The sequence below is a fragment of the Ruditapes philippinarum genome, unplaced genomic scaffold (genome assembly GCF_026571515.1).
Source record: "Ruditapes philippinarum isolate M1 unplaced genomic scaffold, ASM2657151v2 ctg719_1_1_1_1, whole genome shotgun sequence".
NCBI lineage: Eukaryota > Metazoa > Mollusca > Bivalvia > Venerida > Veneridae > Ruditapes > Ruditapes philippinarum.
Window position 1 is genome coordinate 564,010 of NW_026861463.1, and position 26,562 is coordinate 590,571.

The window sequence follows — 26,562 nt, forward strand, 5'->3', positions numbered from 1 at the left end:
ACTTTGTAAAGTTGACGTAGAGGAACTTCATGTTTTTTTCTGACAAAAGTGTGTTGCTGTGGAGAGGTTGTACTTTATGTCCTCATAGTTGTGAATACAACATACAATCATCCTGATTCTGTAAATATTTTTATCTACAGTTTTGAAATGAGGGCTCAGAGCCCTAGTTTGAAGCGGTCTCTTACTTTATAATCAGTTTTAAATTGTGAACCTAAAAAAAGGGGAACAAATCTGACTTTACAGTCCATGTAATTGTTTGCAGTTCTCTCCCTTGGACCTGTCCAGCAGATTTAATTTTTTTTTTTTTTGCATTATCCTTCAGACTTTGTTACCGAGTTGTTTGTTACACCCATAATTTTAAAAGAGAAAAGTTCAGCACAAACACTAACTTCGAAGGACTGTTTCGCATTAGACTTATTTGGCATATCAGTTGCTCAAAGTTCAAAATATTTGCATTCAAGTCAAGGGTCCCATAATTTTTGTGAGCTTGTTTAAAGCGTCACTCTCATTAACATTTATACTGCTGAATTTGTGTAATGGATTTGCCCTGCTTTGAATTTGGAACAGTCCATTTAAAATTTAAGGGATTTCAATATTGCAATACCAAATTGAGCTACCAACAACTTCTCAACCCAGGGATTGCAGGTATATACCCTACCGCAGTATTGACCATGTTTCTCCATATGAGCCGTGTCATGACAAAACCAACATAATGGGTTTGCGACCAGCATGGATCCAGACCAGCCTGTGCATCCTGATCAGGATCCATGCTGTTCACTATCAGTTTCTCTACTTGTAATAGGGTTTGTAAGCGAACAGCATGGATCCTGATCAGACTGCGCGGATGCGCAGACTGGTCTGGACCCATGCTGGTAGCAAACGCATCATGTTGGTTTTGTCGTGACGCGGCTCATATGACACCAGTACTGGGTAAATCAACGAAGCAGACTTGTGACTGGTTTAAGTTATTTGCAATCGTGCTATAATAAATACTTTTTTACTTATGTTGGCATGACCTGATCTGGGAGTAAAGTCAAGCTATCTTCTGAACTTCAACATCTAGGACGGATGATTTACCACGAGGCCTCCCGCGGAAAAAGTATTCATATACTAGTATTACAAAGAGACAGTCAAGTTAAACTACATTTATAGTAAAATAAATAGGATACTGATTGAGTGCAATTTCAATAATAAATTTATTAAACGAGTTGAATAGATTTTTTTTAATCAACAAGTCCAAATATTGTATTGAAGCTAGTAGTAAATGAATATAATATTCCACCTATCACATATCCAAAGTAAGAACTGTTAATGGTAAAAAGAATCTATGCTTATAGTGTAGTGCTAATATTTTAGCACATCTTTTTGCTTTATTTGTATGATGCAATTTATGATGTCACATCAAAAAATCTAAGTTCATAGGGATATAATTCTGAAAATATTCTTGTTAGAGTTATGAATCTTATCTCAATTTAGATGTGGTTGATGAAACTGCGTCTAGACAAGCCAAAGAGATGCATGGCTTTGCCGTTCTTACAGTGTCGCAAAAGGGGCATGGGTATGTGATAAAAGAACAACACAGAAAGTAGGTAAAAATAGCATCTGTAATTGCACAAGACCAAACTTTATATAAAATTAAAATAAAAAACAAAATTTATGAACAAATTATAAAACACTGACATGTCACATATTGAACATACATGTATACATGAACATTCATCAAAATTTATGAAAATTCAAAATATTTAACGAATTTTCATGTCTCAGACTGATAAAGATCATTTAAGCACCTACATGATCTAGGGCAATAAAAACAGAGTTATCTGCCCAAGTTTTAAATAGATTATTATTTAAAAAAAAATTTCACACATTTATACAATTTCTTGATGAATGTCTTGGTTTAAAAATGGAATGATAAGAATAAAATAGTGTTTCATAACAATCTAGTAATATATATAAACATTTCATAGACTAAAACATGGTTATAATTATTTGTACTTAAAGCCGGATAAGTAAAACATTTTTCCGTTTGTAAAAAGAAAAATTATCAATAAAATTTTCATAAATTCCTCATTATTCAGGTACTTCTGCTGTAAAGTTCGAAAAAATAAACATTTCATTATTCGCATCTGGACAATTTTTTTTAATTCAATCCGAATATATTTTGTGTAATAATATAGCTTATGACATAATCATTGTGTAATGTATACCGGTAATGTGTAATAAAATCCCCGTTAAGTGACATATGCTGGAGTACAATAATGCATGTTACATGTTTTTGGCATGGTTAACATTTTTGGAACCAGTCAATTATTAAGAAAATTATGGGAACCAATCTGATATTAAAAACTTGTCGTCTGCTTAAAAATTTGTTGTAGTAATGTAATGTATCAATTTCAAAATAATATCAATCTAACACAAAAGCGACTAGATAATTTGTTTGCATGCTATTTAATTAATGTACAGTGTTCGTACATTCATATGTTTAATGCCCCTTTGAAGAGGTACTGTTTAATCTAATATCAAATGTACAAAGACAACTTTTAATACAACTCACAGAGAATATCAAAAATTCTAGAAATTTAAAAAAACTTTAAAAATGCCAATATTAACCCAAATGTGCCTCACATATTGCAATTGATATTAAATTTAATTTAAAATTCTTACAGGATAAAGTTTTCTTTCTAACGAAAAGGTCTTGAAATTTTAGTGTTTTTAGATTTCAAACTTAAAAGCCTATGTGAAAAAGTTTTGAAATCAGTTATTTAGAATTACAGATTAGATTCGGCAACAAAACATACATATATATGGCAATTATTTAGCTTTGCTAAATGTAACAACATCATGTACAACTTATACGAATATAATTATATAATGTATATAAATGTATGTAGACAAGTCAATCCCCATTTAAACTCCATCATTCATACTGCTTATTAGTTAATCTTTACAGATATATCAAATAGAGTTATTCCAGAATCACAAATATTTGGGTTTTTCCCAATCTTATCCGAGGGTACAAAAAACATTTATCTCTGCAGCTTTACGGTGCACTAGACTTCAGAATAGAGTGATAAACATGCTGTGCATATTTTTTACATTTTTACCAAGTTGTAACTGTACAAGTTTGTTTGTTAGAGATGGGAAAAAAACACATTCTGTAAAAGTTTGTTTGTAACCTCATATTAGATGGGGAAAAAACACATTCTGCAGAAGTTTGTAACCCCTGATTAGATGGGAAAAAAACACATTTGCTTAGTTCTGGATAACATCTGTACTATATAGAAAATATATATGTAGTTATTTTTACCAACTTTGCAGTTACTGTACAGTGTTATCAGTACAATGCCTTCTCTTTAGCATTAATAGTTTCAAAATAAAATTGGACCCGTGAATTATCACCTGTGCAGATGGGAAAAATGTAAATATGAGCCGCGTCATGACAAAACCAACATAGTGGGTTTGCGACCAGCATGGATCCAGACCAGTCTGCGCATCCGCGCAGTCTGATCAGGATCCATGCTGTTCGCTATCAGTTTCTTTACTTGTTATAGGGTCTGTAAGCGAACAGCATGGATCCTGATCAGACTGCGCGGATGCGCAGACTGGTCTGGATCCATGCTGGTCGCAAACCCACTATGTTGGTTTTGTCATGACACGGCTCATATATCCATTAAGGCAAGAATAATAATTGAGAGTATGCCTGAAATAGTAGAATCACAATATCTCTAAATGCTCTATCATCTTGACTTTTACTACAAGAATGCCCTAGGCCTATTTATAGAAACAAAACACTCTAAATAGCACACTTTTTTTTGTTCATAATCTCAAATGCCAATTTTATTACCCCATTTTTCTTTCAATTTCCACACTTAAATAAATTTAGGAATGAAAAGTGTCATTATTGGGTACCCTGTTAGCAGAAAATCACATTTTTTTCTAACTTCTTTTTGAAGAACTCTTTTTTATGTTTTCCATACTGAAGAGCTACTCTTAAGAAGTACTTTATTAACTCAAATATGAAGAGCTAGTCTATATCTTCAGTTCTTCTTGATAATTTTTTTTATCAGTATCTATCTCCCTTTAGAAAACAAACTTGCAAGTAAAGAAAGTTTTTATCACATCGCTTTCTATGTACATGTACAGAAAACTAAAGTTCTGACATCCAAAATGTTATCTGCTATATGCCACCTTGTTCCTGAAATATACTTCTTTAACACCAATGCAAAGAAAACCCCTCGAAACATTTGAACATTTATGTGGCACTTTTTATCATATTATGCTTAGAACTAGTCTCATTTACACATATGTATCGCATATTCCTGACACTTGACACGCTAACTGTATCTAGGGCATCTTAAAACATGCACAGTACATGTCCGTCTGCTTTCTCCAATATAACCTGTACAGCGACACCTGTATTGTACTTTTTGAGGAGAAATGGCGTGTATTTCTAAAAGATCTTCCTCACCACCTTCAATTGAGCAAAATGCGAACAATCCAATGTTTGTCTGAAAATAAAAACAAATTTTAAAAATTAATGCTACAGTTAGCCTTTAAGTTCGAAACAGAATGAATTGTGTAAATATTCCATCCTTTTGTTAAAAATTGAGTTAAAACAGAAAATAAATAATAACATGGCCAATTTTTTGTTGCTCGCTGCCATGCTTAAAATGTACCTGTAAGTTTTATCACCTTGTATCTCTTTATTAAATCATAAAGGAAGAACTTTTGGCAGATTTGAATGTTCTTCAAGAATAAAGCTTTGCTGTAATTTTTTCAGTACTTTATTTTTCTTGGTCATTTTTTTCCCTACTGCAATGCATTATTTTTTTGCAAGTACCATTTTTCAACAAATAGCTTTAATCATTGAATTTAATCTCCTTTCCTTTTTGCCTGGCAATCAAGACTAACACTTAACCTGCAGTCAATTTTCATCTTCATATCCCTTAAACTGATATTAAATGGTCTGTTCCAACATTAAACCTGGACAAATCCATTCAGGAAATTAGGCAGGTTAAGGGCTAAAGTGAAGTAAATCATGGCAGTATACTTACGTCAAGATCTACTTCTGTAGGTAGCCAGATACTGTATGACGGGAACCGATCTGATGCAACAGCTTCGCTCGAATGGTTATAATAGGAACATTGGGAAAAATTGGCTACACCCTGTGGTCCCTGAAATAATACAGAAATATAACTACATGTATCGTAAAACTTAGTTGTTTCCATGATCTTATGGTCAATTCTGAAAAAATGTTTCATCATGGAATATCTCTGTTATTTAACACACGTGAATATTGTACATAGACAGAATAATAATGTTCTGGAAAAACATATAATGCTTCTATTTTAAGTAGGGTTTTATCCGATAAGCTATTATTTGGTGCATGCACCATTCGCATTTAAGAAAATATGCTTCCACATTTCTTTCCAGGAAACAGACATATTCTTTTAAAAATTTCAAAAAGTAATTTTTGCGGCAGATATAGATCTATAGCTAAATACATTTTAATATAAACATAAATATGATTAAATAAATTTTTTATGCCTCACAAGAAAAACCAAACAAACTTACCTGAGGACCTTCCTGTTTCGATATATTATGAAGTTGTAACTGTAACGTCATATTGAGTGATGCGATATTATCAGTAACATTCGTGTTCAAATCTTCAATATTTTGCAAGTTTACGAGGACACCATGTTGTGTTGAAGCTAATTGGGTATTGAGAGCTTCTATTTGTGTTTTTGAGTAACTTTCAACAGTTTTCACTTTGTCTATGAGGTCGGACAGTATCTTCATAGTGTCATTACCATCGTCAAATGAACTCAGCTGAAAAAAAGACGTACAGATATTTTAGTCATTAAAGATTAGCATCATACAAAGATTCAATCCTTTACTTGCTGAATTTCTTAAATGGTCTTGTCCTGCTTCCATATTTGGAACTGTTTATTATCAATGTTGGGGATATGAAAATAAAACTTTTAGTTAATCAGCCAACAGTAAAGAGCCTGGATAGACTGCAGGGATGTACAGGCTGACCTGGCTGTATACTGATGACAAAGGCTAATCACTTTCTGTTCCTGCAGGTAGTCTATCAATGATGGTAGTCTATCAATGATGGTAGTCTATCAATGATGTGAAATGCCATTTTTGGCAAGTTTACTGACAAGTATTGAAATAGTAATATATCATGTTTTATCAAAACAGGTAGCTGTACTTGTTTTTGCTCTTTTGCAATCCTTACATGATGGAAGTCCTGAATATCAATGAGTGAATTATATTTTTTACATGGAAAAGTCCAAAATCTGACATGTAAAGCATGATTTTGTATCTTGCCATTTTGGCAATCTATTGTGATATGTTAATATAATGAGCATAGTGCCATTGGCCTCCTTCCTCTAACCAATTATAAAATTATGCCTAAATCTCAAACAAAAAGTACCCTGCTTTTTTTCTGCAGTCAATGTCAATTTGAATGAGCAAAAGGCAATCTACAATCAAATAGAAAATGCCAAAATCTCCAGGAAATCTCAGCAGCAAATGACACCTCGCTGAACAGAACTGTCTTGCAGTCATGACAATAAAAACAGATTGTTTTCTCTAAAGCTATCATTAATACCAGAGCCAATCCTGTACAGAGACCTGATTTTATTTCAATACTGAAAGAGTGATTTGGTGTCAGATGCACGAATTCTGTAGACAAAATAATCAAATATTTGCAAAGAATATTCATACCAATTTTCCTTTTATTCATTTAAAATAGGATGGATATTTGAACAAGTCAATAACATTGTTAACAGAAATGACATAAACCCAATACAACAGATTAAACATGCAAATATCAGTAAAATTGATAGATGTCTTTACAAAGCCAAATACATGACCTTCACTGTGCATAAAAGTAGAAAGATCTATTTTTAGCATCAATGTCCTTCACTACACATATTTCCTGAAACCCCATGCAAGGGTCCATGTTAGTCTGGAGTTCCTTCCCCTTACACTATGTTACAGTAAATGGAGGCGGGGAACTAGACTAGGGTCCATGGAAGATACAAATTCACAAAATATCAGTCATGTAATGGAGATGCTACCAGAAATGGCAAGTGAGATGGATTAACAACTGGAAGAAGGACAAACAAGTATATTACATTAAGAGCTAGCAAAGAATAATGGGAGGCATTTAAGCTTAAAAACAGATTGTTACCTTAGTGCAGTTACACATTAACTCCTGTTAAATTATGTAAGGAGTTAACCTATTATTGCACTAAGGTGACAAGATATCTGAAACTACAATGTATATACATATATACCAAAATATACATTTTTGTTAAATAATTTAGCTTAGTACTAGAACTAAGTAAAATAATAAATTAATAATTACCAAATTTTCTAATCTTGTGTAATCACTTGTAAGTTTCTGTACTTTGGGTGTTAGGAGAGGATCTGGATCATCTGAAAGATTGGAAAATTAAATATACCTTGATCATGGTCAAAAAAACGTTTAATAGTAAAATATAAGTGGAAGTATTATCACGTTCCATAAATTTTTGCCCCTTGATTTTTGGAATTTGAAAAAAACATATTGAAATTCTGAATTGCTAAATATGAGAAACATCTAAATACAGGTTTTACAACTGTTGCCATCAAATGAAGTAATTTAAAACTGAAATGACTATATTGATAATGGAGTTAGAAGAGCATAGTATTCATGCTTTATACAGCATAGATATTTCTTTTAAACGAAGATTTGTAAAGATCACATGAGAAGACAATTTTGATTGAAAAAGTTATATCAGAAATTCTAAGGCTTGAAAAATGTTTGGGTTCAAAGTTAAATACCATCTTATATATTAATGAAGGGACCGAGCATGTATAAACTTTAAAATTTACAAATATAAGTAACGAAATAAAAATTATATGTTAAAACATACGTTTACTTTGATTATAAGTAATAACAGCAAATACGCTGACAGCAATGGCCGCACACAGGAGCACAAATAGTACAATAATGGCGCACTTGAGACACCGGACCTGCTTCCTCAGTTCCCCGTCGTTACTGGACTTGGTCTTGTTGTAGATACTTGGCATGGACTGGGTCATCTGATCGTACAAGGGGTTTACACGCTTCCTGTATCAATATATTATATTATTTATTACTAATAATTTTTTTAAAAAATTTTTGTCAATTATACATGACTGTTATGCATTTCAGTAGAGTTGCATCAACACAAATTGACCCTATTTAGTCTACATTAAAAAAAAAAACAACATATATATAGTTTTCCTTAAAGGCCCATTATTCCTAGGAAATGCTTTTTATTTCACAAAAGCTTTTTAATTCTGGTGTAATTTTATAGTATTCGAAAAGTTAATCATTATGTCTGGAACCATCTTGATAATCTGTTGCTTTTTGGCAATAAATACTGTGATAGTGAATTAGTATTTTATATGGATGTCAAAATACTAGTTTGTACATTTTACTACTTTGTTTACTTTTATGACAAATTATTTCACACCAATCTCTACTTTTTTTCAGGTAACAAGCATCTGACATTCTCTAACACCATTATTATTTAATTATTATTAAATTCATGTTTACCCTTTCTTAAGAAGTAAAAATTTATTGTTTTCCGAGGCATTTTACATGTGCCTTTAATATAATTATGACTTCTTGCGTGTAAAGGAGATGTTAAGTAAACCTTTCCTGCTTTATATATACATGTATTAAGAATATAATGTATATAATAATCATGTATGTACCAAGTAATGTCAAATGTGCAGTTTTTAGGTAGTGTTAACACATTTACTAACAAATAAATGTCAAACAAAGATGACTTATGTCATCATCATTTGGTATTTATAAAGGTCCATTACGCCCCAGAAATGCTTTTATTTCTATTTCTCAAAAGGTTTTAATTTTTATTGTATCAAAAAAGTGACTCAATATCAAATGACTTAAACCATCTTTTTCTTTTTTTATTCCTTTTTGGAAATTACATGGTTACAGTACAGTTACAATAATTTAGTAATTTGTATGGAAGTCAAAATGCTTATATTAACTTGTTTACATTTTGTTACTTTTATGACAAACTAATTCACATGTAAAGAATTTTTCTTCTGGTAACAAGCATCTAACAATCTTTAAAATCATTAATTAATTCAAATGTTAAAAATTCATGCTCTCCCAATCTTAAGAAGAAAATATTTATTTGTTCCTGAGGCATAATGTGCCTTTCACATAATGCTAAAATGAGACCTCAATTCCAAAATACCATCTCATTGACTCATCATCACATTATATGTTTATGTTGTTATCCTGACATACATACATAACATATATGAAATGATGACATTAATTTCAAAATTATAAATTCTTTCAATTTTCAATCTCAAAAAGAACAACAAAAGAAACCCAACAAATTTATATGCATGTATGTAACTGATGATCAAAAAGTTTTATTTTCAATATTTTTCTTCACCACTCTTCAATCTATGTTTTAAAGACAAGTAACACATAATTTATTAACATGTACTTCAAGTGCTATAATGGACACTTTTTTAATCAAAATGGGGCCACAGATTTTTTTAAACAAATATTTGTGCCTACTAATCTTTCAAGTAACATAGCCCAAGTCACAATAAGAATTATTCTTAAACAAAACTGAAAATTCTTGTTTGTTCCTTGATTAATTCTTAAGCAAAGGTCTTAATGACTTATACAGGCACATCTACCAGTCAGATTCTAACCATTTATACACACTGTCCAACAAAGCTTGGATGCTTTAGGAAACAGTGAAGAAACAAAAGAAGAAAATACGAAGAAATCAAAGTACAAAAAGGAATAGGTCACTAACCTTTTATCGCTACGATGATTAACGATGTTGGCAGTGTCGTCTGTTTCCGAGGCAATATCAGTGGCTCCCCCTGATGACTGATAGAATTCTGAGCGCGAGTCCATTCCATTGTCCATGGGACATTTAGCGATACTTTTTCTATTTGGTAATTCTTCATATTGGTGACCGTAATCCGCATAATCGTAATTTTTGTTCTGATTCATTCCATCAATGTGAATATTTTCAAGGTCACCTACACCTGAAATTATAACATGATACAATTTATTATAAATGTAAACTACATTTGATTGATGTTTAAAGTGTAAATTTAAAACCAAGCTAATTAAAATTCTGTGCAATAAACACTATAAAACCTGGATTATATTTGGGGCACTTAAATAATCAGCATTAGTATACTGACTGCATTAATCCATAAAACTTATTCAACATTCGTTCACTCGTACAAAATTTTTCAAAGTTTACTTTACTTTACTTATCCACCATCATCTGTAATAATTTCAATAATACCATACATAAAATTGAATATCTAAAGGAATATAAAGAATTGCATATTTAAAGGAACACACATCAATTAAATTAAGTTGTTGACTGTAAAGTAAGTTTCAGATGAATGATGAAATTGTCACATTCAAGGTAATACCATTTTTGTCTTTTGAATAATTGTTAACAATTTAAAATTTTGGAAGCTAAGATAATGGGAGTTTCAATTTGTCACAAAATTTCTTTGAATATATCAGTAATTCGCAAAACCTTTTGATTAACCAACCTACCATGGAAAAGTTTCACTGGGGTGCTACTCTGGCACCCTCTGGGCTCTCTAGATGGCAGCAAAGGGGCAAGGCTGCCAAAGCTACTGGTCTGCCAAGAATGATTCATTCCAACATAATTATTTCTGTTAGAATTGCCAAAGTTATTCAAACTACTACAGTTTCCGGCATACGAGTAGGAAGGAGAAACAGCAAAATGGGGCGGACTTTTCGACAGTCCGGGAGTCAACAAATAACTCCGGGAGTCCCGTCTCTCAGTCTGAACACGTAACCCTTTCATATTTGCTTTCTTTCCAAATGCCATGTTAATGAGTTTATGTAAGATTTTATGTAGTTTAATTGTATCTTTTTACTTCAAGAAATCTGTATAATGATTGAAAAATAATTGATTTGTTTCATAAACACAGACATTTTTCCTAAGTACTGGAGTACAAAGTACTCATCACCAGGATATTTTTGACATTAATGGAAGATAGAGTATCATGCAAATTTACTATTACTCATCAATGTTTAGTTCCAGAAAGCGTTACTTAAAAGTGGTTGAAATAAGTAACAAGCTATTTTAACGTTTTACCTTATTACTAGAAAAATAATAGAAGAATGACTGAAAAAATTGAAATAGCAAAAATTTTAAAAATATATCACATGTGCACTCAGAGATTTTTAATAAACTTATTAAAAAAAAGTACTAACCTCTTATGTAAACCAAATTTGAAAATGAAATTTTTTTACAAGCACTTTGTTTCCTCATACTAAAACAGTTCTGGTAAAATATTTTAACGGCACTCTCTGTGATCGTAATAATTTATAAAGTAAACAACTCAAACAATGCGTTCTGGTGTATTTTATATAAACTTTATATAAAAAGAATAACAAAATTTATGAATTATTCCCTGCTGTTCACACAATTCAAATAATTTATTTAAAGTTACACACATCGGTCAATGACCAATACGGTCATTTACTGCATTGGTCACTGTATTCTAATAAAGACATTGAACTCCTAAAAAAATAACAATTTATTTTGTATCAAATTTAGTTTAAAAAAAATTTCAAACAATAATCATAATATTTACGCAGAAGTGATCTTTACACAATTTTCAAACAATAATACAATACAAATTAAAATAATCTATATCGCTGAGTACACATTATTTACTTAGTGAATTTTGTAACAATTTCAATCTAAAAACAAACCAGTAAAATCAAAATACTTTAAAACCAATAATCTCTGTGCTTATGAAACAAATAATAATTTCTGTTTTTCTACTGATGTCTAGTATATAAATCCACACAACCTTACACTAAAAACTGTACAAAATAATTCTAAATGGTTCAAAAATCTTATAATTAATCTATTATATAACACAATGAAAATCAAAATGTCCGTAATTTACAGCAAAAATTTCACACCCGTCTCAAAAATAAAACACCAGTCGCATAACTCGGACAAAGATGTTTATTTAACACATCACATGGACAATTGGCAAAATGACATAAACACTTCTCAAGATGGAAAAAAAGGACTTTGACTAAGCTGTTAAGTGACCGACAAATACTTTCCTCTAATATAAAGTCAATTATGGTATTAAGGGCATAGATTAAAGTGCAGGGCTATAATATCACATCTGATTCATAGGATTGAATTAAATAAATAGGCTTAACGAGGGCTTGGATGCAAAAATGTAGTAAATACGGTAAAAACTGCGCAAATTATACGCCAGTTTTCCTTTTGTGATGAAAATTTGATCATCGTGTCATTATTTAACTGTATGTAAGAAAACTATACCATTTTTAAGTCTAAGCTATATAAATAGTATGCAATAATGTTTTTAAAATAATTAATCCGGTCTGGTACAAAACAAAAGGTTGGGGAATAGTAAGATAGTTTTGCAAATGTGGCATTTTTTTTCCTCTTTTAATTCTTTTTTTAAATTTATAAAAAAAAAAAATAAACAAAGAAGAATTTGAAGCTTAGATTTATCCTTTTGTTTACAATATAATCAATTTTTTATTTGATGATTTTTTTTTTTTCTTTCCATTAAGAAATGAAAGATTAAACCTCTCCTTATTCATGGAACAAAACAAAATAAACTGTCAAGCATTATTCACCATTTCATGCCTATTTAATCGCTTATATCCATTTCCAGAACAAAAAGCTTCCACAGAATTATCTTGTTTACACTTAGGGAACCAGCCAATCAAATTATCTCATTTTCTCCAAGGGAACCAGTCATAGCATAAAAACAAGTCTATCAATATCTTAACAAAATGCTGGTCAGCTGTACTTTTACATTTCTGTGACTTTTTTCTTATTTTCTATCTTAATTCTGGTTCATTTAACACTTGTTTCCTAGAAAACTATCAATATTTTATATGCTAAAGATGATAATTAGTCAATAAATCAATTAAGAGCAACGAGAAAAGGACAGGACAACCTGTTACTGTATGCTCCGCAGAAATTTGTGTGGGAGAGAATCAAAGCTCAGCTTTTCTTGCGGTAATAGTGTAATTGTTTCTGTAAAGACAGGAATTATTATCAATTTCAGTTGATGGCAAAGCTGACATAATTCAGAGAAATAAAGCTTCTCCCTATAAGCTCCTCTCATACATATTAAATGGATTTTTCTGTCACACCAAATGAAACTCATCGTATCCAATCTTCTAAAACCACAGACATCGATCATTTCTTACACCATGTTAGATTCTACATACTCCTTTTGTCATAGTTGGGAAAATTTTGTAAAATTTTATTTAATCGATCTTGTTAACCATGCAAAAGTTAAAGTCTTCAATCCTTTTTTAACTAGAAATGCCATATTATCCAATCAGCTCATTTAAGCAACAGTGGGAACTGGACAAATATTATAATGACTATGATTCTACACCATGTATCAAAATGACAGTTGACTGTTATAACACAGAAAGCCAAAAAAGTGAAAACTACCCCACCATGATTGAATACTGGTATATGATCACATAATATTTGAAAAGACGTAGGCTAAATTATATTGTATTACATGATCAGATGTAGGCTAAAACTTTAACACATTACACTTTAACATGTAGGCTAAAACTGTCATATATCATCAGACGTAGGCTAAAACTGTATCACATTACATTAACCAATGTAAGCTAAAACTAAATAATATTATTACATCAATTTGATGTAGGCTAAACTATAACATTACATCATCATAGGCTAAGGCTGTATCACATTGCTTTATCCAATGTAGGCTAAAAATAAATTATATTACATCAATCTGATGTAGGCTAAAACTATAACATTACATCATCAGATGTAGGCTAAAACTGTATCATAATACACATGTATGCTAAGGCTACATAACATTTTCAGACAAAGGCTAAACTATACAACATTTCTTTATCAGATGTATGCCAAAACAATAAAATTTAACTATCCACAGAGAAAATGTAGAACATTCTGTAATTTCCTCAAGCGACATAAATAGGATTACAGAAACAAAAATTCAATTACAGACCTGATCACTGGGAATTGCTTTAAAACCTTTAAGAATGTATAATTACACATTTAGTTGACTGACAGATCTTGTTTATTTTTTTTTTCTATGATAAAAACAGTGACATGGAAATCAAAAGTACATTCATCTATTTTCTAAGGCTTTTAGCTAGAACCATAGTGCTTTTATGATAGTTTTCTTAAGTCATGATGATTGACTTTTTTTAGCAAATAACATGTAAAATGTCAGGGAACGAAAATTCAACTCACCAGCGTAGTGTATGAAGTATGCAGCAGAGCTAGAAGAACAAGAGTCATCTGCTTGACAATAAGCTAAACTATTCTCAGTAGCTGACAGTGAGAAAAGGAGCATAACTCTGTTCAAAGGTACCTCAGAGTCATGGGACCTGTGCTTTTCATGTGAGATAATCGCAGGAAACAAGACTACTGTGTGAAGTCTCAACCCATCCCTTCAGTAATTTTGGAGATACCAACTTGCATGCACACAAGAAACAAGACTACAGTGTGTGAAGTTTCAATCCATTCTCTTCAGTAACATTTTGGAGATACAAGTTGCAGACAGAAACTTACCCAATAAGACACCAATACTGACAAATTGACCAATATCTAGAACCATTTTGTATGACCAGGACTGTGTTAAATAAATGACTTTTATTTTTCTTGAATGAAAACAAATAATTATATACATAAACAAAATAAAAATGTCATAAGTATATTTCAGAAAACAAAACACTTTGAAAAGGTCATACAAAGTAATATTGTAGCAACGTACATGAGTCATTTTTTACATAAATACAGGTCAAGATGTTAGTAAAGAAAAAGAAAGATACAGATCAATGTGCAACCACGAAAAGTGGTTATCCTCTCAAATTAAGAATTTAAGGATAATTTGAAGTGTTTATCTTGGTACATTATTTAAGTTGCTACACAGTTCATAAGGTCACAATCTCCTCTGTTGTCACCATATAAGGCCAATTTTAAGCAACTTCAAAAGATAGCAAAATCAGTCCTCTCTTATTGTGAAATCCAAAGATTTGATTTTAAAATCCAAAGATTTGGTTAAAAATCCAAAGATTTGATTGTAAAATCTAAAGATCTGATTGTAAAATCTAAAAATCAAAGACAACCTTCTGTATTTATTAATTTCCAGCTTCTCCATGAAAATTGTATATTTTGTCAGTGTAAATTTTTTGTCAGATGTTTACCATTATAATTATATTACCAGTGTATTTCCAGCTGATTGTCAGCTTTAATTATAATCAACATTTGTTTTTTCTGCTTACAATGAAAATAATACCATCTTGGCCAATCAAACAAAGAGCTGACAAGGTTAATTTGGTTTAAAACTTAAAAGATGAATTTCGTCATCAATCTGTACTCTATGTAACTTTACCCTACTAACTGCACTTAATTGCCCTATTAATAAGGTGCAGACTAGAAATTTGTGAAAAGATACCAAAATCTCAAACAAAGGGTAAATAATTAAAGGAAACAGTAATGTAATGACATAAAAACTATTTTACTAAAACAACTTGATATTTTTGATGTGTTGTTTCCCCCCTTTAAATAAAAAAAAATATCTAAATATTTAAATTTCGAAATTCTGTGCCAACTAATCTTTTGATGTTACTGCCTCTGCTCTTATAATTTAGAGATGAGTTGCTCATAATTGTAGACATTAGAACAAAGGAGGTTAATTGACTTTTGTTGTTTGTAGGGAAACATAAAACAGGAAATTAGAGAAGTTTATTGCACAATTTATCTGCCAAATATGTAGATGAACGGTATCATAAATTTGTAATGTATTTAAATGGCTGTGGGAGAATGAATGTCAAGTTATTCCCAATAACTGCACTCCTGGTGCATGTATATAATTGACCTTTAACCTGCTGAATTTGCACAATGGTTTTGTAGACTTTCTCTGATTAAGAATATTTAGGTTTTCCCCTGCTTTTTAAATCTGTAGGTACAATATTAATACAGCTTTGAAAATAAGTGAAACAGGTTTATTAATCTATTGTGATGGGTAGTTCACTGTGAAGCTAAAATTTGTACCTATGGATTAGCTGGGAAAAACCCACATTTGCCGAAAGGCCGGATAATGTCTATTTGGAGCACCTCAGAGATTTACATACTGTTATTTAAAGACAAAAATTGAGCTACCAACAATATAAAGCATGGTCAGTCTGGAGAGATGGCTTGGTTAATCACTCTTGATTCCTGAGCTGATTTGGCATTAATGTTTTTTCACCCCGCAAATCCTTCGTAAGTAAAATATACCAAACAACCCTTAAATTTTCCATTAACTATATCATATTCACTTTTCCATGAAACATATAATGAATTTAGACTTCTTAACACTAAATCCAATTAAGATAACTTCATGTTGCATAATGAACACTATCAATGAAGGGGGGTAATCAAAACAAGAAAAACCTCTTTCATAAAGGGAAGTTATCACTGTAAAGGTATATTTTATTGTGGGCAATTTAAATCTCACACATATAGGTTGGTAAAAAAAGCATGTGAGATAAAAAAATAACTATTTGATCCCCAGTACATATAAATGTGATAATAGTTGTGTGAACAGTGTACATTTAATTTTCATCATATAAAATTGTTAGATAGACAACCATAGGTGACCCATTTATCAAAAAACTATGGTAATTTCCATAAAAAATATAATATATGACTAAATTTTAAACAATAAATAAGAAAAGAAAAATGGTATATTTAAACACAAAATGTTGATGACGGCACTGCATCTAAAGGTTACTTTAGCAAAATTGCTTAACTAACACTGACATCCAAGTCTAAATTCAGCAGTGTAAATTTTTTAAAAAGTTTATTGGTAGGGATTACTTTACAATCTATATAAAAACCACAGAAATACCTTAAAAAAATCTTCAAAAAATATATTTAACAAAACATATTTCCTACCTTTAAGATTCATATTATCTCGACTTATTTACTGTACCATCCAAAATAACACAATTTTATCACTTTTGCTATAAAGTTCCACATTCATGGTCCAATGATCAGAAAAAAGTTTAATTTCAATAGTTAAATGACTATATAACTTTAACCAAACCAAACCAACCATATATAATATTACCCATTGATATGGTATTATACATGTAATAGGAGACTTAGTTCAAACAGAATAATTCTTTTTATTCATTATGATGTGGGTGCATATTTTAATATCAAAATATGGTAAACAATTACAGTAAGGTCATATAGTATGTAGTAAGACTCAGAAGTTCTATTTAAAATATCATATCTACATAACATAGGTTATGTCTAAATTTCTTATAATTATCTGCCTCTATTGATTATGTCTAAATGTCATATATCTCAGCAGTCTCTAAATGTTATGTCTAAATGTAATATAATTATCTGCCTCTATATGTTATGTCTAAATGTCTTTATATATATCTGCCTCTATCCTATTGATTATGTCTAAATGTCATAATTATCTGCCTATATATGTTATGTCTAAATGTCTCTTATACTGCCTCTAACCTATTGATTATGTCTAAATGGACATATATCTACCTCTGTATGTTATGTCTAAATGTTTTAATTATCTGCCTATAGATCTTATGTCTAATCTAAATGTCTTATGGATTTTATGCCTGAATCTGTCTCTATCAGTTAGATATTTTAATTTCCTAAATACATTAGTTTTGATTAACAGGTTTTTATAGGTTGTCTAAATGTCTGTTCTTTATGTTGAAATGTCTTTATTTTATTACAAAACCAGTGCTAGTACTAACATCTAAAGATTTTAATGTTTGTGCCTAAATTAGGTTTTCAGTAAAAGAAATCTCTATACATGTATAAAACATTCATCTTCAGATATCATGTATGACTGTACAGGAGTTTATCCATTATGTAAATAAAATAAAAATAATACACCCGCATATATTTACCCTACATTAAATGAAGGCATACTACATAATATATCTACTCCATACTGTACGATCTATTAAATATGATATCAAAAAAAGTTTCTTTAAATTTGAATGCAGACTTACGTAGGTCGGGGACTTATTTTTTTTAAGTCCCAGCATCGGCTATGTATTTAACCCTATTTCATATATTGACTCGTTTTGTGTGTCAATTAACCCAAAAACTCCCGTCGGTCATTATTGAACACAGTGTGTGTTACACTTAATGACTTTCATGTACATGACCTAATATAAAACATTTATCACAACTGACTTTGCCTTTTCATAGTTAAATTCATTATCTTGAAAACTACTGTGACATACCATAGATGAACAAACAAACGAATGAATGAAAATTGATAAAGGAATGAATGAAATAGCTTTACAAAGTCAAAATATCTACACAGATCTATAGAATTTAACAAAATTGAACATGAAATGTAAATTTTTATCATGAATGAAAAATGTCTTACCTGTTCGAGTATCTTGCGGTAATAACGGATAAAAAGCCATTTTATTGTTGTTATTATTAGATGGTAGATAATCATTCTCTAAATCCAAGTAAACAGGGATATCCATAATTTACCTCCCTTTGATTTTATCACTTGATGTTTATACAGTAATTGTCTCCCTTTGATTAAAATGGTTTGTAATCTTAGATTTAATCTGTGTGTTGATAAAACAAACAAATTGTTATCAAGCTTAAATGAAAATTTAATTAGGTTTATTTTTACTGAAATTATGTTTTAGAACAAAAAATTATAATATAAACTATTTATAAACAGTAACGTTTTAACATTATTTATATTTTTTTAGAATTTGAATTGAACTTATGTCATGTCCCATTAACTAGTTTTTATCAAATTTAAAAATTCTAATTAAAAAAACGAAACTTGAATTTTCACAGAATTCCCCACTTTTTTCTGCTAAGTGAACTTTTTAAATGCTTGATTTAAAATTTTGTAAGCTCTTATAAAAAGGTCAAAGTGTCAAATCCTATCCTAGCCACTGGTCTAAATAATCTCAACATGGCATATGTCAACTTTTTACATTACAAATTTGATATATAAAAAAACAGATCAATCCAAGTATATCCAGTAAATCATTGAACTTTGAACTTTAAATTATTAATTCCATGTCATCAAACTGTGAAAAATAAACTTGAGTAAATTTAATCACTTTCAAATGCTACTTAACTGTCTCTTTGATTGGAATTTTACTCAAAAACATATTGATTGGCAAAGAAAACTAATGTGTTGACATAATATTAATTAGATTTTAATTAATATTAAGTTCACTTGCTAACTTAAATGACCACTAGCTAAAAACATAATTTTGTTTTTGTTTAAATAAAATCCAATTCAAATCCTATTATTCAGTATTTAAGCATTTTTAAATATCCAATTCCTGATTTTCAAAGTCCGTTTTAAATTTTCAAAAACTTTACTTTTAATCCAACATATGACAATTTTTTGTAATTTCTATCATCCTGTCTTCACAATTATTATAGTCAGTTCCTTTTAAACATGTATGATCTTTTGAAACTTGACCTTAAAATGTAAAATAAATCATTATTTAACCTATCGAGTTTCATGATAGCTCTTATACAATTTCAAATTTTACATTATGTCAAGTAAAATATTGAAATCTTAAACAAATATTTGACAGCTAGTGGTCATTTTAGTCATTTTTGATTTTGAAAAAACCCAAAAGGTTAAAAATATAATTTAATCCTGTGTCACTTTAATTTCTTTTCAGTTTGTGAATATTTTTTTTTTAAAATCACATTAAAATACGGTAAATGTCACATTATATTACAAAATTATTCACAATAAATTCTAAAAATTAAAAAAAAACAATAGAAAAAAGTAAGAAATCAATTAATTAATTAATTAATTCAGTCATTCAAACCTTAAGTAAATGATAAGCACACAATATATCAGAAGGTAATCAACTATTATCAACAGATAAACAACAACAATATTAAGTCTGCTGTAAATCAGTAACAAAGCACCATTTTATACTAGCATTACATCAGCCAAAGAATCTATGGAACCAATAAACAGTCGCAGGCAAACAAATTATCCATCGCCTGCCAAGACTCCCGATAATTCCCCAATTTTCATCGGAAAAAATAGCACAACAATAAAGTCAATATAATAAGATTAGTTGACTGTTATATCATGACTGCGGAGAAAAATATAACTTATATTTAGTCGTATTTAACTTAATTCTGGTTCCTTCTGTCATCCCCCGCAGCTTAACTGTGATATAGGAACCAACCAGAAAAAATCAATTCAAAAATCTCATTTCATTTTCATTCTGGTGAAATTCTGTAAATCTAATCAGCTGTAAACCCTCAATTAACAATTGACTAAACATGCCAATATTTCAAACACTGACATTTTCCACAAAGCCAGAAATCAGAGAAGTGGATAATGCAATCAATCAGTCGCTGCAGCATTTTACATCAACATAGTTTTGATTCAAGTTCAATCTTTAGTCAACAGAGACTGATTACTGCAAGAGGAAAACAAAAAGCTCATTTGCATGCACTCCTAAAAAAATAGTTCTTTTACTTTCTCTAATATGTAAACAAGTTCTATTACTTCCTGCAATTCCAATCAAGTTGGCCTTGCTGCAGATGCACTTGATTTTTAATGCAATCTTTTTAATGCTGATAATGTAATCAAACAAAGCATCAATTCATAACCTAGCGGTAAATGTCAAGATAGATTTCAGAAACTGCTTAGAAAATTGAAATATATCTCATATGAAATGCAAATCATTCAATTTATTACAGAGAAAATTTACTGATTTACATAAATTGCCATGGATATGAAAACACAGATATGAAATCTATGAGACCTATAAAGTTTTGTATTTCAGCTTTAATCAATTCAATGCAATTTTTGCTTTCATCTTCTTTGAACTATGGAGAAGTTTATGATCTCACTGGCTTACAGACTAAGATGGTTGCTCGCACATGTATTCTGCAGCTATGTGCACTCGAGACCCTTGGAATAAAACATATAGGCACAACAGCCTAATGTTTATTTTCTGTTTTTTAATGTTTTTTATGTTGATTTTAACACATGTTGTTTTTTAGTTGGTCATATCTAGGTGGTTGATCCACTCAACCAGCTCTAAGCTGGATAACTAATCAGATTTAACAAATTTCTCCACAAGTGACCTGACCGGCTACTAAACCCACATGATATCTGACGCAGGGGTGACAGACAATTATGGACATTGAACTCGACAATGTGTCCTGAAGATCAATTGTCATGGAAAAATTTCATCGCACTCGAGGTTCAAACAAGCAACCCTAATATTACTATTCTGATGCCCATCCTAATCAGTTAGCAACTTGGCACCTGACGTCTTACTCACCAGAAAAAATCACAATAAGACACCCTGGGTATCAATAAGTCGACATGTTACCCCACACACAACCTACAAATTTCAAATGAATTTTTGCTCTAGATGGCCTGTAGATCGAAAATGAAAAAACAAAAAAACAACTTAAAATTACAATCAACCTACAAACTAAAGTGCAACTTCATATAGCAAAATCCATTAAGCTAACACACCATTATTAAGTTTGTATTTTTTTCAACTCTTCAATATGAAGAGTAAATATCATATCTAAAAATCAAAAAAGCTTTAAACAAACCCATATTTTTCAAAACATTTCTAATACATCAATTCTAAAATCACTAAAAGCTTTTAACGGACATTTCATTTTCATTTCCATAAAAGTGTGATAAAGTAACAACAACAGGAACTATAGACCAAAGAGAATTATTCTATCTCCTACATCAAATCTCAACACCTCAACAGTAATGTTATTTGATGCTCAACACCCACTAACATACTGTAAATGTTTCCCTGGGCACACGAGGCTGCCTATACATACACCCATGAAAATTCACGATTCCATTCTGCCATTCTCTGATAACCTTTCGCAGCATGCCATGTTGTCATAAAGAATAAAATTCTATAAAGAATAAAAGCTAGAAGAATTGATAAAATGTCTTTCATTTCAATTCCTCGAGGAATTACAAGATAATCTCACATTCTAAATATAACAAAGTTGATTTTATACGGTTAATTTATCATCAAGTTCTATTCATATTTATGACAGAGGAAGAAGAATATATCAGCTTGGATTTTATGATGACAAAAATACTCCTTTGAGACCGCCACCACCGATCATCATAGCAAATTGTCAGGCCCATGCAGGAATGCACACTGAAAACATGGCTTCCAGTTTAAAACACATAGGAAACTCATTTTCAAATACTCTTGAAATATAAGTGCAAGTACTATCCAAGACAATTAGTCCCTAGTTTATATTATGACATTAAGCATTTATTACTGTATCATGATTGCAGATTTTAGAAATAGAATAATTATTACCAGAATAAAATATAGAATAGAATATAAAAAAAAAAGATATCCATGTATAAATCAGGAATTGAGCAGAGCATAGCAGCTGAGAGCAGAGAAGAGCAGCTGAGAGCAGAAAAAAGTAGAGCGCATAGAAGCTGAGAATAGAAAAGAGCAGAGCTTAGCAGCTGAGAGCAGAAAAAGCAGAGCATAGCAGCTGAGAATAGAAAAGAGCAGAGCATAGCAGCTGAGAGCAGAGAATAGTAGCTGAGAGCAGAGCATAGCAGCTGAGAGCAGAGCATAGTAGCTGAAAGCAGAGCATAGCAGCTGAGAGCAGAAAAAGCAGAGCATAGCAGCTGAGAATAGAAAAGAGCAGAGCATAGCAGCTGAGAGCAGAGCATAGTAGCTGAGAGCAGAGCATAGCAGCTGAGAATAGAAAAGAGAAGAGCATAGCAGCTGAGAGCAGAAAAAGCAGAGCATAGCAGCTGAGAACAGAAAAGAGCAGAGCATAGTAGCTGAGAGCAGAGCATAGCAGCTGAGAATGGAAAAGAGCAGAGCATAGCAGCTGAGAATAGAAAAGAGCAGAGCATAGCAGCTGAGGATAGAAAAGAGCAGAGCATAGCAGCTGAGAGCAGAAAAAGCAGAGCATAGCAGCTGAGAATAGAAAAGAGCAGAGCATAGTAGCTGAGAGCAGAGCATAGCAGCTGAGAGCAGAGCATAGCAGCTGAGAGCAGAAAAAGCAGAGCATAGCAGCTGAGAATAGAAAAGAGCAGAGCATAGTAGCTGAGAGCAGAGCATAGCAGCTGAGAGCAGAAAAAGCAGAGCATAGCAGCTGAGAATAGAAAAGAGCAGAGCATAGCAGATGAGAGCAGAAAAAGCAGAGCATAGCAGCTGAGAATAGAAAAGAGCAGAGCTTAGCAGCTGAGAGCAGAAAAGAGCAGAGCATATCAGCTGAGAGCAGAAAAGAGCAAAACAGAACAGAATATAATCCCCATTTCCTCTATATTGTTAAAATGTATCATTGTGTAGGTTACTTTAGTTATAAATTAGGGGAAAAAATCAACAACAAAGTTGATCAGTGCAAATCCTGGCATCACTATAACAACAGAATAAAAAACATCAAAACATCTCTTTTTGTCTACTTGTGGGATGAGACGATGTTTACAATTGTTACAACTCTGTTTTTATGTTTAACATCATAACACACCCTGCAGCCTATTATTGTTCTGCCAAATAATTATACTACTGGCACATATTAACATGTTGATTTGCACGGCAAATATTTTACAGCCATTCAGCAAATTATCATTTAAAACACAGACACAAACACAAGAAAGCAACACAAGAAATAGACCAATGACATAAACACAAAAATGTCTTTAAAGATTCATAAATCACTGATATTCATGCATCTATAATTATAATATACTGATCAATTTGCAAGAATTTGGGAGCAATTTGCAAGAACTGGCACTCCTAAATCATGCAAGCATTTTTTTCCATGGGATAAAATTCATTTGGGAAATTACACAGCACAAAGATTTGCTTGTATTTTCTGTAGAATTTATAGATTGGAAGAATTATTAATAAGAAAGGAGAAAAAAATCAATGCTACAATTTGGCGTTGATCAGAACTCAGTCATTTTTGCCGTATTCTTTTTTAAGTTTCTTTCAACCTTGTTCTAATCTTAAGGGAAAAGTTAAACAACAATTGCAAAAATCCAATCAATTTAATTCACAAACAACTATGATAAATCAAAGTGCTGCAGCACTGAATGCGACGGACATGCAACCGGAGAGACATTAATTAAGGCTTCTTTTAGAAAAACAAAACAAAACAAAAACAAAACACAAAATATATAACAGAGAAAATTTGTTCCATACAAGTTCGAGATTTGTACAGCAATATATTTTGTGTCCCAAATTGATATAATTCAGATTTTCTACTTTCAAGCACTTAAATACAGAATGAAATTTATGCCTAAAAACTCTGGTCAAACTTGTAAATCAGTGTCCTTATCGATTTATTCTAAGAAATGATATGTAAATAGAAAAAAAACTATCAACGAAATATTTCTAGAATAAATCCAGGCAAATAAACTTCAAACATAATACATTATACATTTGAGAATGCTATTTAGAATTGCTTCGTGTTATATCATAGTGGGCATACAGACAATAAAATATAAGTCATTTGTATTTTTATTTCTCTTGGATATGTCTCATTAAAAAAAAATTGGTTAAAATCATCAGCAATTAATAGTGTATTTCTTATATTTTTGATTTACAAGGTAAAGATGTAGAGGCCAGAGCACATCGTTTTTATTTTAATTTAAATGTCACTTAAGCACTACAGTGTTTAGTTGTCCTTTTCAACTTCACACTAAATTCCATTTTCAACTTGTTTGCTTCTTACAATTGTATAGCATTTCTAAAAGTATTGCATTACAATCCGCTAGTTTATTAATTACATGTTTAATGTGTACTTCCTAATCGCCTGTCCAAAAATCAGAACAGGTGAAGCAGAATCTATTTTTAGAATAGCGAAGGTTAACTCATATCATGACCTAGTAAAATATGTAAACAAACCACAAGAATCGGATGTAGAACTGATATTATAACTTCCTTACAATGAAAGACTACATGGCGGTAAAGTGTCTTACATGCATTTTCAAAAAAAGATATTTATACTAGCCATTGTACTGTATCTAATATATTAATAACTGCTGAATATTCAGCTAAACCCGCGGTATGAGTCACGAAAATAGTTCTTCTTTTATGAATGCGCGATTTATCCTAGTCACGAAAAACTTTTGATTTGTTAATAATAATGTTTTGTATAATGTAGAAATATTTATTTCCTACTAATAATGTCTTGGAACTCAGAGGTTACACCTTTATTGAAGTATAATTTGCTGTCCTACTTTTTTCGACAGCGGTAAATCGTTTCAGCAGTAATTTGCATATTGCGCAATAATACTACGGGACTACAACGTTTTTATCAATAATATACGTTCATATTTTAACTTGGATAACTTAATTTGAAATTGAAAAGGCTAAATATGGAAGACATTAAGATATCCAGACAAAGTATGGGAGTTTTGAAGGATCAAATTCATGTACTATTTCTTGGGCTGTTAATTGGTTTAGGACACATTGCGCGAGTGTAGCCAACGAAATCCCATGTGTAGATGACTTAGCTCTGAACGCGCCTGAGGGCGCGTCCGTCGCAAAAAATGTAAAATTTAATTGCTTTTCCACTAATGGTTTATTTAACTTTATATAATATACAACCAAAAAACTATGAATTTCTTACAATATTAAACTAATCATAAAATCAACAAACATTTTAATGAAAACTTTATTCATTGGAAAGCTAAATGAAAATCCCTGGCTTTTGATATTTTGTATCCCACTTACTATGATTTTTTTTTATATCTATATCTTTATTTATCTACCACAGTGAACAATCCAATTATGTTATGTTGTGGTTTGCATAAATTTCTTGGTATACTTCATAGCTACAGCACTCTTGAGCACACTTACTCACATTTAACCAGCGTGATAATAATTTTTTCATAAAGCTCATTAATTTTCATCTCAAATTTGACAAATTCAATGCAAGACTGACTATTCAAGCCATTTTAAGGCTTAACCTTGTTCTTTTTTAATGCTATTTGAGTGCTAAAGCAGAAAGCATCAACAATCTTTTTTTATTTTCTCTGTTTATGTTACTGGAAAATTCAAGTTTACTGCGACTTCCTGCAGCTTTACTGGTAGACAAGATCTCTGGTGACCTGAGTCTGTGCATTATTTTCGGCTGCACCAGGCACACAAGTAGAGCAACTGACCTTCCTTTAGCTGAAGGATTTGGCTATTTACACAAGAGTCACCTATTGCAAAATTGATTTCCTTCCATCATGGAAAAAGAAGTGACAACTAGAACTATCGCTGAATGCGATTCATACCCCCACCAATGTCCTTGACAGAAGACAACTTGGAAAGGTGGTTAAGGGAATAACTTAAGTGGCACAAATACATAAAAAGAAAATATCTCTGGTGAAAAAAAGACTAATTGTACAGGTAATAGT

The 26,562-nt window shown here is 31.1% G+C and overlaps 1 protein-coding gene across 6 annotated transcripts in view; it reads right to left on the reverse strand.

The window, feature by feature from the left end:
- Positions 1-1,586: 1,586 nt before the first annotated feature.
- Positions 1,587-26,562, reverse strand: part of LOC132715689 (uncharacterized) — a 36,874-nt gene continuing 11,898 nt past the window's right edge. For 3 of the 6 annotated variants that reach the window (XM_060698746.1, XM_060698745.1, XM_060698747.1), the window contains 6 exons: positions 9,858-10,095; positions 7,935-8,131; positions 7,385-7,455; positions 5,578-5,832; positions 5,058-5,177; positions 1,587-4,511 (listed from right to left, as the gene is read on the reverse strand). In XM_060698746.1, the coding sequence (XP_060554729.1) occupies positions 4,338-4,511; positions 5,058-5,177; positions 5,578-5,832; positions 7,385-7,455; positions 7,935-8,131; positions 9,858-10,095 (1,055 nt within the window). In that variant the 3' untranslated portion in view covers positions 1,587-4,337. Of the gene's footprint in view, positions 4,512-5,057; positions 5,178-5,577; positions 5,833-7,384; positions 7,456-7,934; positions 8,132-9,857; positions 10,096-10,627; positions 10,988-11,317; positions 11,738-11,838; positions 11,857-12,021; positions 12,156-26,562 lie in introns of those variants that run through there. The other 3 variants (XM_060698749.1, XM_060698750.1, XM_060698748.1) reach the window with 3 other exon arrangements.